The sequence below is a fragment of the Fonsecaea pedrosoi genome (assembly GCF_000835455.1).
Source record: "Fonsecaea pedrosoi CBS 271.37 unplaced genomic scaffold supercont1.2, whole genome shotgun sequence".
In the NCBI taxonomy this organism is placed as follows: domain Eukaryota; kingdom Fungi; phylum Ascomycota; class Eurotiomycetes; order Chaetothyriales; family Herpotrichiellaceae; genus Fonsecaea; species Fonsecaea pedrosoi.
The window spans coordinates 1274101-1286055 of record NW_013550614.1 but is presented as its reverse complement, the minus strand read 5'-3'; the positions used below and the strand labels follow the sequence as shown (position 1 = coordinate 1286055).

Below are 11955 nucleotides of genomic sequence, written 5' to 3'. Positions count from 1 at the left end.
TATGCTAGCAGACGAGAGGTATGCGCCATCGAGGCCGATTCTGAATTTCCTGGAGCTCTAGTCTCGTCTACGCCTTTGGCAAGATCAGAACACCTCCTGATTTCGGCATTGATAAGCGTGGAACTTGTTCAACTATCTCGACAAGCAAGGAGAGGAGCGAGATTGTGTCCAAACACACCGCGCAGGAACATCACCTTCACCTTGCAAGGAACATTGACACTCGACGGGATCATGAGGGCTGTCCTGTGTTGTCTGTGGATTCACTTCATGGGGTTCTGTTTGTTGTATTGCTTTGCTACTGTGTCAGCCCGTCCGTCCGTCCGTCAGGCAGTCAGCTTCTTCCTGCCCGTGCCTTTGACGCTGTTGCCATTGTTGCTTCTTTCTTGCTTGCTTCTTACCTGCACTTTTGTGAGATTTTGCTCACCCCAAAAAGTTCTGTTGCTTGTTTGCTTTTGTGTATTTTGCTTTGAGCCTGCTAGGCTCGAACACCTCCTGTATCCAGGTTCTTTTGGGATAGTACTCCTCGATCCCCGATCCTTGAGAGGACAGGGTAAGGGTAAAGGGGAGGGGGGGGGGGATTTTTCCAAGTCGAGGGTGACTTGTGACTTGTGACTGATCTATCTATCTGTGTTTCTGTCTGTCTGTCGGATGTGATGTGGCAGTGCTCAAAAAGCTAGCTATTATTTTCTCTCTAGGGGTATTTATTTATTCCTTATATTATATTACTTGACTGAGTTGACCAAGTTTACATACCTACCTACCTACCTAAGTCTGTCTCCGCGCGCGTGCGTTGATAGTGTAGTGTGATTGATTTGATACTTTTTTCTTCTTGGATATCTAGATATCTAGATACCTTGATGCCTAGGTGTGCTCTTTTGTGTCCTGTCTGCTCTATCTAGTATGGTCTGCTATCAAGTCATTAGCTAGTTAGCTACATACCTAGCTACAAACATATATACATACATACACACATACACACATAACTGCCAGATCCATACACATCTCTCTCTCTCTCTCTCTCTCTCTCTCTCTCTCTCTCTCTCTCTACAGACAACACGTGTAGACAAAACAAGCCATCACACCTAATAGCACCAGGGCTTAATGGGAATATGGGAAAACCTGACAAAGATTGAAAAAAGTGTACAAAGTACGAAGTACATCGGGTGCGGAACAAGGGGACGGAGAACAGAGCAAGTATAACCCGAACAAGGACAATCATGTCCCTTTCTTCCAATTATATGAATAATTCCCTGCTGAGCAACTTCAAAGGATATCGGTTTTTGTATTGGCTCCCTCGAAACAAAACACCTGTTTCGCCCGCCTCCTCAGTCCGCTCCCCCTTTTTTTGGTGTCGCCCGCTCCAATATAATGGCTTACATCAAGAATAAAAGGCGCTCTTCTGGAAACTTTCTGGGGTGATATCGCCGGGTTTGCTGTCCATGTGTGGCCCTTTGATATCGACAGTCGGCTTTTTCATCGTCGCTGGCGCATATAGAGCGTTGTACCGCGCCTTATACTCCTTGTCTCGCTCGCCTAGCGCGTCCATCACTGCCTGAGACTCAGGCTCTACTTCGCCTGTGTTCCGGAGAAGTTTGGGTTTCTGTGAAGCCATCATCTCGTCCGATTCCATCATCGGCGGAGTGGCCTTTCCTTCTGTGATTTGTGGCGTGGCCTTTGGCATGGGTCTTTGAATCGGTTCGAGGTAGGGAGACGGGAGATATCCCATCTTGCCGTCTCGCGCGCGACACCTCCACCACTCGCTCGCGTTGCCCATGGGATCCGTCTTGGAGAGCACTGCAACAAAGTCGCCTTTCTTTGCTTCGAGGTCCATTCCACCAGACTGTGGAGTGGGGGTGTAGTCATACAACACTCTGCAGAAATCGAGTTTCTTGGGGTCGATGGGGATTTGTTCTCCATTCGCACCCACGGTGTATGGCATCGCCGTTTCCTGGTGCCGACGCATTTCCTCTTCCTGAGAGCGGGCCATGGCGCGGATCAACTTGCTCATGAGGTAGGGCAGGCCGAAGACCGCAATGGCGAACATTATAAACGGTTTCCTTGACGGGCGGGCTGGGGCAGGTGAACCGTCAGGTAGTGTTGCAGGGGTAGAACTGTGACCACCATTGAGAAAGGATGAGAAGGCCGCAGGTGTGAGGGCTGTCGCATCGGCAGGTGGTGGCCGACCAGTAAGTTTTGCTACTAGGGTCCGAATCCATCGCATGAGCGTGAAGATCCCGAGAACTGACCCAAGGGTTTGGCGTAAATTTCCCAACTGTTCGGCCATAGAGACCATTGCTGTCCAGAGCTGTCAGTCTTGAGCATGTTGTGGTGGGTAAAGAACTTACCGAAAAATGAAGAACGCGTCGTCATATATGAGCTCTCCAGCATTTGCGCAAATCCACCAAACGCGCCGACAATACTTTCCATGATCTGAAAAGTTGCGGCTGTGCTGTTGTTCCACGTCTGGGTCAGACTTTGGTTATTGGGGTCGCCTGGCATCCCTGGGTAGTTTCCATATCCTCCATACATGCCGCTGCCGTACATGCTACTGCCGTACCCATAGCCGCCTCCGTACATGCCTCCACCATACATGCCACCACCAAACCTCGAGTAAGGGGACGAATATGAGGAATAGGGTCCCGAATAAGGTGTGTTATTCATTCCAAAGCGGTTCTGGTTTGTAAAGTTGGATGCATTCTGATTGACAACGTTGTTTAATGTCGAGGGTCGGTCGGGCAGCGCTGGGGCGCCGGAATCTGTGGCGGACGAGTCCATTGGTAAAGCCGCGGTCATAGCGGTAGAGGTTACAGGTGTACTTGTTCCAGAGGGAGCTGCAAAGGCTTCGTCAGGATCGAGACTCTCTTGAAAGCACTTGGAAAACTATTTACCGGTTGATCCAGCACGCTCCCAGGGTTTGGGCGGCGAAACTGTCGTCATTCTTCTGTTATCTCGTCATTTCTTGCAGGGCTTTTTTATGTCGGCGGTGGTCGTGGTGTGAGGATAGGATGGTAGAAAAGGGTTTGTCGACGGGGGATGAGGCGATGTAGAGATGTGGTGGTTACGGCCGAGGGTGACGAGATGATGGATGATGGAGGTCGCGGTAGCGGGTGGGATTTTCTGGGGCTGACATATGAAATTCGCCGCCGCTGGAGAGGCTGGAAATTCACAGAAAGATGCCGAGGAAGTTTGCGGAGTCGGCGAACGCTAGGCTGCGGGTTGGTGAAAATTCCTCGTTGTGAAGGGCCTTTTCGCCGAGTCCATGGCGACCACCACCCTCCTTCGCTTATTTGTCGGCAGGAATCGGATATGCTGCTGATGAAAGGGTATGCCGCCTGGACCAACACGGAGAGCTATGTAGGTATACTGGTAGATCACTACAAGTACGAGTGCAGGTACCTATACAAGTGCATCCTGCGGCAATGACTTGTGGATGCAGCCTGGCAGCCCAAGGCTTCGGCGCATTTTCCCCGCTCTATGATTCTCCGTAATAAACATGTACGGCGCAGCAATTGACCCAAAAACGCGAATCATTCCCCATCCACATGGTCGTGTCTCCAAGCGTCGTAACACATTGTGGTTGCTGTAATCCATCCAACTCGTCCACGGTATAGCACTCGTCTCGTCGGCAGTGTTTCGATCCTTTTGCTCTTCGTCTGCTTTCGTCTGCTTTATGGTCTGCTGTAGCCACTTTTCTAATCTCCCTTCTCTCTTGTAGAGAATACCCTTGATCCGACTATTCCATCACCATTGAGAGTCGCAACCGTCGCTTCGTTTCTGCCTGCCGAATATCCTGTGCTTCGACAGTGGGAAAAAAAGATTGGAGGAGACTCGGTCCAGTGGTGACGATGCCCACGAAGCTATGATTGTGTCAACGATACGCCGATGAACTCGACCCTGAATGAGGGCGAGAGCTTCCTGCGCGACGAGGATCATGGTGTGCCTGAGGATGCGAATGGTCAAGAGTCAGGAGCGCAAGACGACCATGATGTGCCAGACATAGTCCCGGCCGAACCACACGAGCCGGCGGAGGGCGCGTCTGAGACACTTGATGCAGTGCTGGAGGATGAGAATGGAGAAAGTGGTCAAATCGACGGAGAGAGTGCCTCAGATGGGCCGGGAACAAATGGGACGGACAATATCCCTCCCTTTGATGAGGCGAGGAATCTCCTGAGCATTGACGACTCGGCTTCGATTCCCGACGATACACCCTCTGTACAAGACTCGATGCTTTCCTCCCCTCGAAGTGATGCGGGCTCAGTCCGCAGTCCCGGCCGCAGAGGCAGCCCCTCGACTATCCACCGTCCCTTTGACATTCGATTTCAGTCTCGGCTTTCAAGCTCGCAACTCTCACCTCTGCGCTCGAGCTCACCCGCATTTCTCAACGCCCATTCCCGTCACGCCTCTGCTGCCAGTCATGGACTGCACACTCCTTCCGAGCCGGACGACACCATAAATCCGTGGGACGTGATCAGATGGAGCAAGTTCAGAAAGATCACGGGGCAAGCATTCTCGGAGATTGGGAAGAGAAATTTTGGAAGCCCAATTTGTCTGGCGGTGGCAGACCAGTTGGTGCTGGGGACATCCAAGGGGATTGTTCTCGTCTTTGATCACCATCAAAACCACAAAGCAATCATCGGAAGCGGCACGAAAGCCGCTGAGAGTGGCGCTGTAACGGCGCTTGCAATATCTGCTGACCATACTACTATCGCCGTTGGACATGAAACAGGCCACATCTTTACCTGGGAACTTGCCAGACCTTCTAGACCTTTTTTACACATCCAGCCAATTGAAGCCTCTCAGCCTCAAGCTCGAAAGGGTGACGGTCATATATCAGACAGCGCCGTGCTGCACATCGGGTTTCTAGGCTACCGGCACACTGCGCTCGTCTCCGCCGATGATAAAGGCATGGCATTCTCCCACCTAGCAACACGTGGAATGGGAGCAGTTGGCCGCGTTGTCCGCACTACTCGAATCCTTGGGCGGTACCCCGAGCTTGTCTCACGATCATCGAAGCCCTTGAAGAAAAGCTCTGTGCTGGCATTTTCACCATTGCCATTGGGGAATATAGAGCAAAGGACCGATAGTCTGGGTCTCGTGGCAATGCTGACACCATATTTGCTTGTCATTGTCTCAACTACACCCGTTGCACAGACCCAACATAAAGCTGCTCGGCCCAAAGAGGTTGCAGCGCACAGTGCCATGACCGCGGCATTGGCATGGTTTCCAGCCATCAAGCTCAAGTCCCAAGACTCTGAAACTTCAAAGACCAAACTTGTTTATGCCTGGTCTAATATCCTCACGGTCCTGGAAGTTCATGGGACTCAGGGAGATGACGATACCGAAAAGAACAAACCTCCCGACCTGCAATTCTTAGCTCGAAGCCGCTACCAAGCGGACGAAGCAATTGTGGCTGTTCAGTGGTTAAATAGGTCGGTGCTGGCCGTCTTGACCATCACGCAGCAGCTTCTCATCATCGAGGATCTTACCATGCACGTAACAGAAGCCTTTGACCTGTTGAAGAAGAACATCTATCATGCAGATCTCTACTCGCAGCAGCTACGAGCCATCATTGAACAGCTTGATGAAGAAGATACATCCATGCACGGTGTGGTTGCAGATGCGTTTCACATGAGCTTCCGGGCATATAAAGGCAGGCTGTTCTTGCTTGGCTTCAATGATGTTTGGACTGGTGTCCTTACCAATTGGGCTGATCGATTGTTAGCCATGATAAATGTCGGTGATTTCATCGGTGCCATCCGGCTTGCTACCAAATATTACCAAGGCGAAGGGGAAAGGGCAACCATCGGCCTGCCCGAGGAAGACAATGTTCGAGCAGGAGTCGTTAAGGAGAAGCTTGTCGAGATGATGAGCGCCTCCTTGAAGTACGCCTTTGGTAAGAACCAACAAGCTGGGAGTGATCAGATCGAAAAGCCACAGATGGCCGAGCTTGCAGACGCTTGTATCAAGGCATGTCTTGTCATGGAAGACGAGGACTTCCTTTTCGAAGAGGTGTTTTCTTGGTATGAGGAGCACGAGCAGGGACATCTGTTTGTGGATGTCCTTGAACCATACATCCTCGATCAAACCATCTCCTCTGTGCCTCCGCCTGCTCTGAAGACTCTGATCAACCACTTTGTACAAACACATACTCCATCGGTGCTGGAGGAGATCATCTGCATGCTCGATACTTCGACAATGGATATTGATCAAGTGACAACCCTATGCAAGCAATATGCCCTATATGACGCTTACATCTACGTCTGGACAATGGCCCTCCAGGACTTTACGACACCCTTGATACTGCTACTCGAGCTGGCAAACAATGAGGACCCTCCGCGCCAGCGCCAGCAAGCTGTCAACATGGTCGACAGGTACAATATTGCCCAGAAAATCTTCCCCTACATGTCCTTCATCCTCACAGGTCGCGTGTATCCCACCGGGAATATGCTAGGCGAAGAAGCCTCCGTGCTTGCCAAAGGTCAGGTCTACGACTACTTCTTTTCCGGGGGTCCAGGGGCAAATGGCGTGGCTCAAAGGAGGAGCAATTCCTTCTTGAACCCCACAGTCTCTTTTGAGAACCTGTCTCGGGTGCTCCATTTCGACACCGCAAGTTTCATTGCCGCTTTGAATGAGGCGTTTGAAGACAGCTATCTCAACCTGGGTGACGACGACGTGCTCAATAGTCTCAGTCTAAAACAAGCAGCAGCAACTCGTACCTATACCCGCCAATACGTCGTTCGCATATTGCTGGAGGTAATGTCATCGGGTTTCGACTCTGATGACACGATTTATCTGGACATGTTCATCGCACGCAACCTGGCCAAATATCCTCAATACTTGGTGCTCTCGGGCACAGTCTTACAAGAGATCTTTATTCGATTGTGTCAATACCCGGAAGATGATATGCAAGAAGATGCCGAGTTGAGCATCGAATACCTCCTTTCCGTGTACCAGCCACCCAACGTCCTCGACTTTGTTCCATTACTCCGAGAAGCCAGATTCTACCGCGTGCTCAAGTCTGTCTTCAAGCAAGAACGTCAATACGCTGATATGATTTCGACTTTCTTGGTGGACAGTCAAGACCGAGTGGGCGTATTTGCCTCGATTGTCGAATGTCTCCGCTTAGAATCACCTCTAGCACAACGCCAGCGTCAAGAGGTCAGAGATGTCATACAGAAACACGCGCTTGACCTGATCAACATCGATGTCCAAAGGTGTGCCTCTACCATCGATGAGGTGGCGCCGGACCTGCACCACGTTTTCCTGCAAACAATGGCCGATGATCTCTCTGAACAGTTTGAGTATCTGAGAACGCTTCTGGAACCCGAAGAACATCTGAGCTCGCGTCGGAACTATGACCATGAGATCATGGAGCTTTATGTTCGCCTCCTATGTCAATTCGACCCTTCACACGTGAGAGATTATGTGGAGAATATAAAGGAAGGAGATATCCGTCTCGCGGAGGTCCTTCCAACGATCGAGGACAATGGCATCATCGACGCTGTTGTGATCCTGCAGGTTCGCCAGGGCCAGGTGAAGGATGCGATGGATCGTTTGACACGACACTTGGCTCTCTTGGGCTCGACCCTGAAGAGCTTAAAGTCAGATCTGGTTGACCAGGAAGATGATTCATCCGTCATCCACCCGGCCACGAATGTTCTCGAGTCGCTAGAAAAGTACACCCGCGTGGGCATCTGGTTGTGTCAGGGACAGATGAAGAATGCACCCAAGTCACTGGCGGTTGCCAAATCACCGAGAAGATCCGCCAGTGCGAACCGTGCGCTGTCTTTTCAAGAAAACCTCTGGCTTGAACTAATTCTGAGTGTGGTGTCGATCGCCCGCGATGTCTCTATCCATGCTCCGGTGAGTGAACCGACACACCAAGACCCAACAGGTCTCGAAATCACACAAGCCCTGCGCACAACTATTCAGCAGGTCTTCACTGCACTCCTGACCAGTACTACGTCGATGCGAGACGGTGCTTCCGGCCGAGATATGATGTTCCTACGCATTCTACGTGCATTCCTCTCGCATGCTGCCGAAGCGAGCCCGTCTTTGTCAGAACTGCGGAATGTCATCAGCTCCATCTTTTCGGCCTATGCCTATGAGGAGTCACTTCTGGGTCTCTCGAACTCGATGCTGGACAAGGATGTGTTTGTACGCTTGGACGAAGTCGCTGGTCTTCGACAACGCGGTTGGAGGCCTCGAGGGCAGGTATGCGAAGTGTGTCGACGACGCATCTGGGGTCCCGGTGTCGGCGAAAGAGTTTGGGAGCAATGGCAGAAAAGAGAAGAAGGCAGGCTCCTCCGCCGACGCCGCACCCAGGACAATGAATCCGTAGTCGAGGACGATGAGACTCGAGGGAAGGGGAAAGCCACGGTCGGTGTTAGCTCGCAGGAGCCCTTGGAATCTGAGGGTGGCGGTGCAGGCACTGATCTGGCTGAGGAGCTCGGACCGATTGTGGCGTTTTCATGCCGCCATCTGTACCACCAGAAATGCTTGGGACAACCACGGATGGAAGATGGTGTTCCTCAACTCGTGTGTCCGGCCTGTGTATAGTTTTGATCTATTCGTATTCAGCACTCGGTAGATACAGTACAATCAATATCCCGAGAAAGATATGTATGCATAATGCTATGTTTCCCATGTCCTTCCGAAGAACTTAGTCTCTCTCTCTCTGTGTCCCTCTCCTTTTTCCTTGGTATCGACGGCTCTTGGTATGGTGGAGCCTTTCTGGGCGCGGCGTCGGGCGCTGAGACAAGGAATGTTTCGAAGTGGCCCGATTGGGTCCAGCCTGACACGTGATATGGCTCGATCCGGACTCTTATTGGTCAGCAGCTTCAACCTCACCTGCCCCTGGGATTCTCGACTTTCTCCCTTTTTGCCTTTCTTCAGTTCTCCCTTTTACCAGCCCCCGTGACAATCCACTTCCAAGACCAAGGCACCCAGATCCAACGCTTTGGCCTAATGGCCCTTTGGCCCTTTTTAAAGTTATCAGGCTTATCCGTCCCTACCGAGTTTCAAACATGCGGAGTCAAAGAGACGAGTTCGCCTGGCGCCATCGTTTCAAGCCCCATTCCCGCCATCTCAATTCTCGATCCTCTCATCCTCTCCCAGGTTGATGGATGTTCACCTGCCTGCCAGCTCGATGAAGGAAGGAAGCCTCTACTCTCCTTAATCAGCTCCTCTACAGGCATTGAACAGGGCACTGCTGTCCTTTGGGGCCCGCCTGGAATATCTCAAATCTTGCAGGATGAGGGTCGTGTGCGATATTGTCATTTATAGTTCGGCTTTCCTCGCTTGGTACTTGGTGACCCGCCGATCCACGTTCACATGAGCGTATATGGATTACCCCTTACTTCTCGACAGCGCTTTCAGGCTTCACGGGCCCAATCCGTGAAGCCTATTGCTGTTCTGCACGTCAGCCGTACATGACAAGCCCGGACACGTACCTACCTCCTCAGATGGATACTTCGTTTGGCCCCGCCTTTGCACAGACGCCGAGGATGGATCTGGACCATGATTCACCCCTTTCTCTACACAGCCATGGACCCTTCTTGGTATACATATCTCGACGATTTTACCGTTGGACCTGGTCCGTACTCATTCCCGTGGACAGGTCATTCTTCCATTTCTTTTTCCAGAGCCAGCATTTTTTTGCGTCCACTCCTTTCTCATTTGAACTTGCGTCTTGCAGTTTGTCGTTCCTTTCTGTCGATCTTTTTCTTTTTTTTTTTTTTGAAATCTAAGCAAATATGTTGGCTTCTGTTCTGGTCACCCTGGCGGGACTCATCTCCTTGAGCACAGCGGGATATGTGCTGGAGGATGACTACAGCGTAGATCAATTCTTTTCCATGTTTGATTTTTTCACGGTAGAGCTCGGCTCCCCTGTTCGCTACTCTACATTGCGTGCTGACCAAACTATCAGGACCCGGATCCGACGAATGGGTATGTGCAATATGTGGACCAGAACACTGCACAGCGCGGCGGCCTCATAAACACCGACAGCGGCGCCGTCTATATGGGTGTTGACCATACAAATGTTGCGTCTGGTTCCGGCCGTCAAAGCGTCCGCCTGACAAGCAAAAAATCTTACAACCACGGTCTCATTATTCTCGACCTTTCCCATATGCCAGGTGGAATCTGTGGTGCTTGGCCTGCCTTTTGGACTGTCGGACCCAACTGGCCGAATGCAGGAGAAATCGACATCATCGAGGGTGTCAACTTGCAAACTTCCAATGCTATGACCCTACACACCAACGCTGGGTGCAGCATCTCTAACAACGGCATGTTTTCAGGCTCGGTAGCCACGTCCAACTGCGATATCAAGGCTGCGGGCCAAGCAACCAATGCGGGCTGCTCAATCTCGACTCCCAACGACGCCACTTACGGAACAGGATTCAACGATGCTGAAGGCGGTGTATACGCCACTGAATGGACCTCGTCTGCCATCAGCATCTGGTTCTTTTCGCGCTCAGCCATCCCCTCAGACATATCCTCGGGGTCACCCGACCCGGGCAACTGGGGGCAACCTCTGGCTTCGTTTGGCGGAAGCTGCAATATCGACGAGTTCTTCAACAACCAGCAGATCGTCTTTGACACGACCTTTTGCGGCGACTGGGCTGGCAATGTATGGGATTCTGACCCCGTGTGCAAATCTAAAGCGTCCACCTGCGAGAGCTACGTCCAAAACAACCCATCGGCGTTCCAAGATGCGTTCTGGACCGTCAACTCTCTCAAGGTCTTCCAGGGCAGCGGTAGCCAGGGTCCCAACGCCACTGCGCCATTCCCATCGTTCTCGTCGCATGCGCCCACTGCCTCTGTCAGCATTCCTGGTGCACCGCCAGGACCGCCGCCCGTCGGCCCTACCCAAACGAGCTTCTACTCAGCTCCTACAACGGGTTTCAGTCGTGGTGGTAATGGCCGCCATACCAAGACGTTCGGCACTTATGAAGCCACAGCGGCAAACTTTGTGGCTGTGCCAACTACAGCGTCAGGGGCGGCGGCGTCGTCTGTGGCGTCGTTCGACGGGCAAGTCTCTTCCATGACAGTTGGACCACCAGTTGTCGCTGTGGTCTCGTCGGACGGCACCGTCAGCGAAGCTCAAGAATCCGCTGCCTCGCCACCCGCCACCACCCCTACCACTCCGGCCGGGTCTTCGGACAACAACGAGAAGAACAACGCCCCCGCCGCCTCTGCCCCCGTCACATGTACGACCGTCAGCGCCCTAGGCTACGAGGACTTCCAGAGCTGGGAAGGGGACAAGAAGAGCCGGCGCGAGGCAGGTCCGGAGCCTGGCATCTTGTCCTCGTCCGTGGAAATGCTGCCTTTCCTCAATGAGGCACACGCCAAGCGCCACTTGACTCGGCACGGGCGCCGCGACATACACCGCCACCTGTTCAGACACGGTGCTGCGGCGGCTGGTCCGGGAAGTGACGAGTGAAAAGAGAAGAGTGAGAGTTGTAAGAGTTGTGAGAGAGGGATATGAAACCATCATCCCATCTCGGCTCTAGTTGGTGCGAAGCGACCAAGCAAGCGACCAAGCAAGCATGCATGCAAGCGAAAAGAAAAAAGAAAAGAAGGAAAAAAAAAAAATCTTTCTCTGCCCGAATTGATCTTCTTAACGACGGAAATGATGGATGGATGAATGAACACTTTTTTTATGAAAATTCAAAACACAAAACACAAATTAACATTTGGAGAAAGGGCAAAGGCAAGACTTCAGATTGTTGGACGGAGAGAGATGGAGTGAAGGAGGGAGGAGGGGGGAGGGATGAGTTGGATAGGTGGTGCTGGATTGGGGGGATGGTGGAATCTATGAATCGATCTGTGACAAGATGGTCTTGGATGGCTGGACACGGATACGGGGTTCAGATGGTCGGTCGGATGGTTAGGTAGATAGATAGACAGACACAAACACCATGGCAACAAGGCAACAGCTAACAAAGGAAAACA

At 52.0% G+C, this 11955-nt stretch overlaps 3 protein-coding genes across 3 annotated transcripts; 2 read left to right on the top strand and 1 right to left on the bottom strand.

The window, feature by feature from the left end:
- Positions 1 to 1378: 1378 nt before the first annotated feature.
- Z517_02431 (uncharacterized protein) lies at positions 1379 to 2793 on the bottom strand (the record flags this gene model as incomplete). Its single annotated transcript, XM_013431540.1, has 2 exons — positions 1379 to 2295; positions 2346 to 2793. The coding sequence occupies 2 exons, from the start codon at positions 2791 to 2793 to the stop codon at positions 1379 to 1381; spliced, it is 1365 nt and encodes a 454-aa protein (XP_013286994.1).
- A 1089-nt stretch (positions 2794 to 3882) lies between these two features.
- Z517_02430 (uncharacterized protein) lies at positions 3883 to 8559 on the top strand (the record flags this gene model as incomplete). Its single annotated transcript, XM_013431539.1, has 1 exon — positions 3883 to 8559. The coding sequence occupies one exon, from the start codon at positions 3883 to 3885 to the stop codon at positions 8557 to 8559; it is 4677 nt and encodes a 1558-aa protein (XP_013286993.1).
- Positions 8560 to 9755: 1196 nt separating this feature from the next.
- On the top strand, positions 9756 to 11443 carry Z517_02429 (uncharacterized protein; the record flags this gene model as incomplete). Its single annotated transcript, XM_013431538.1, has 2 exons — positions 9756 to 9872; positions 9929 to 11443. 2 exons carry the CDS (start codon positions 9756 to 9758, stop codon positions 11441 to 11443), a joined length of 1632 nt encoding a protein of 543 aa, XP_013286992.1.
- Positions 11444 to 11955: the final 512 nt, after the last annotated feature.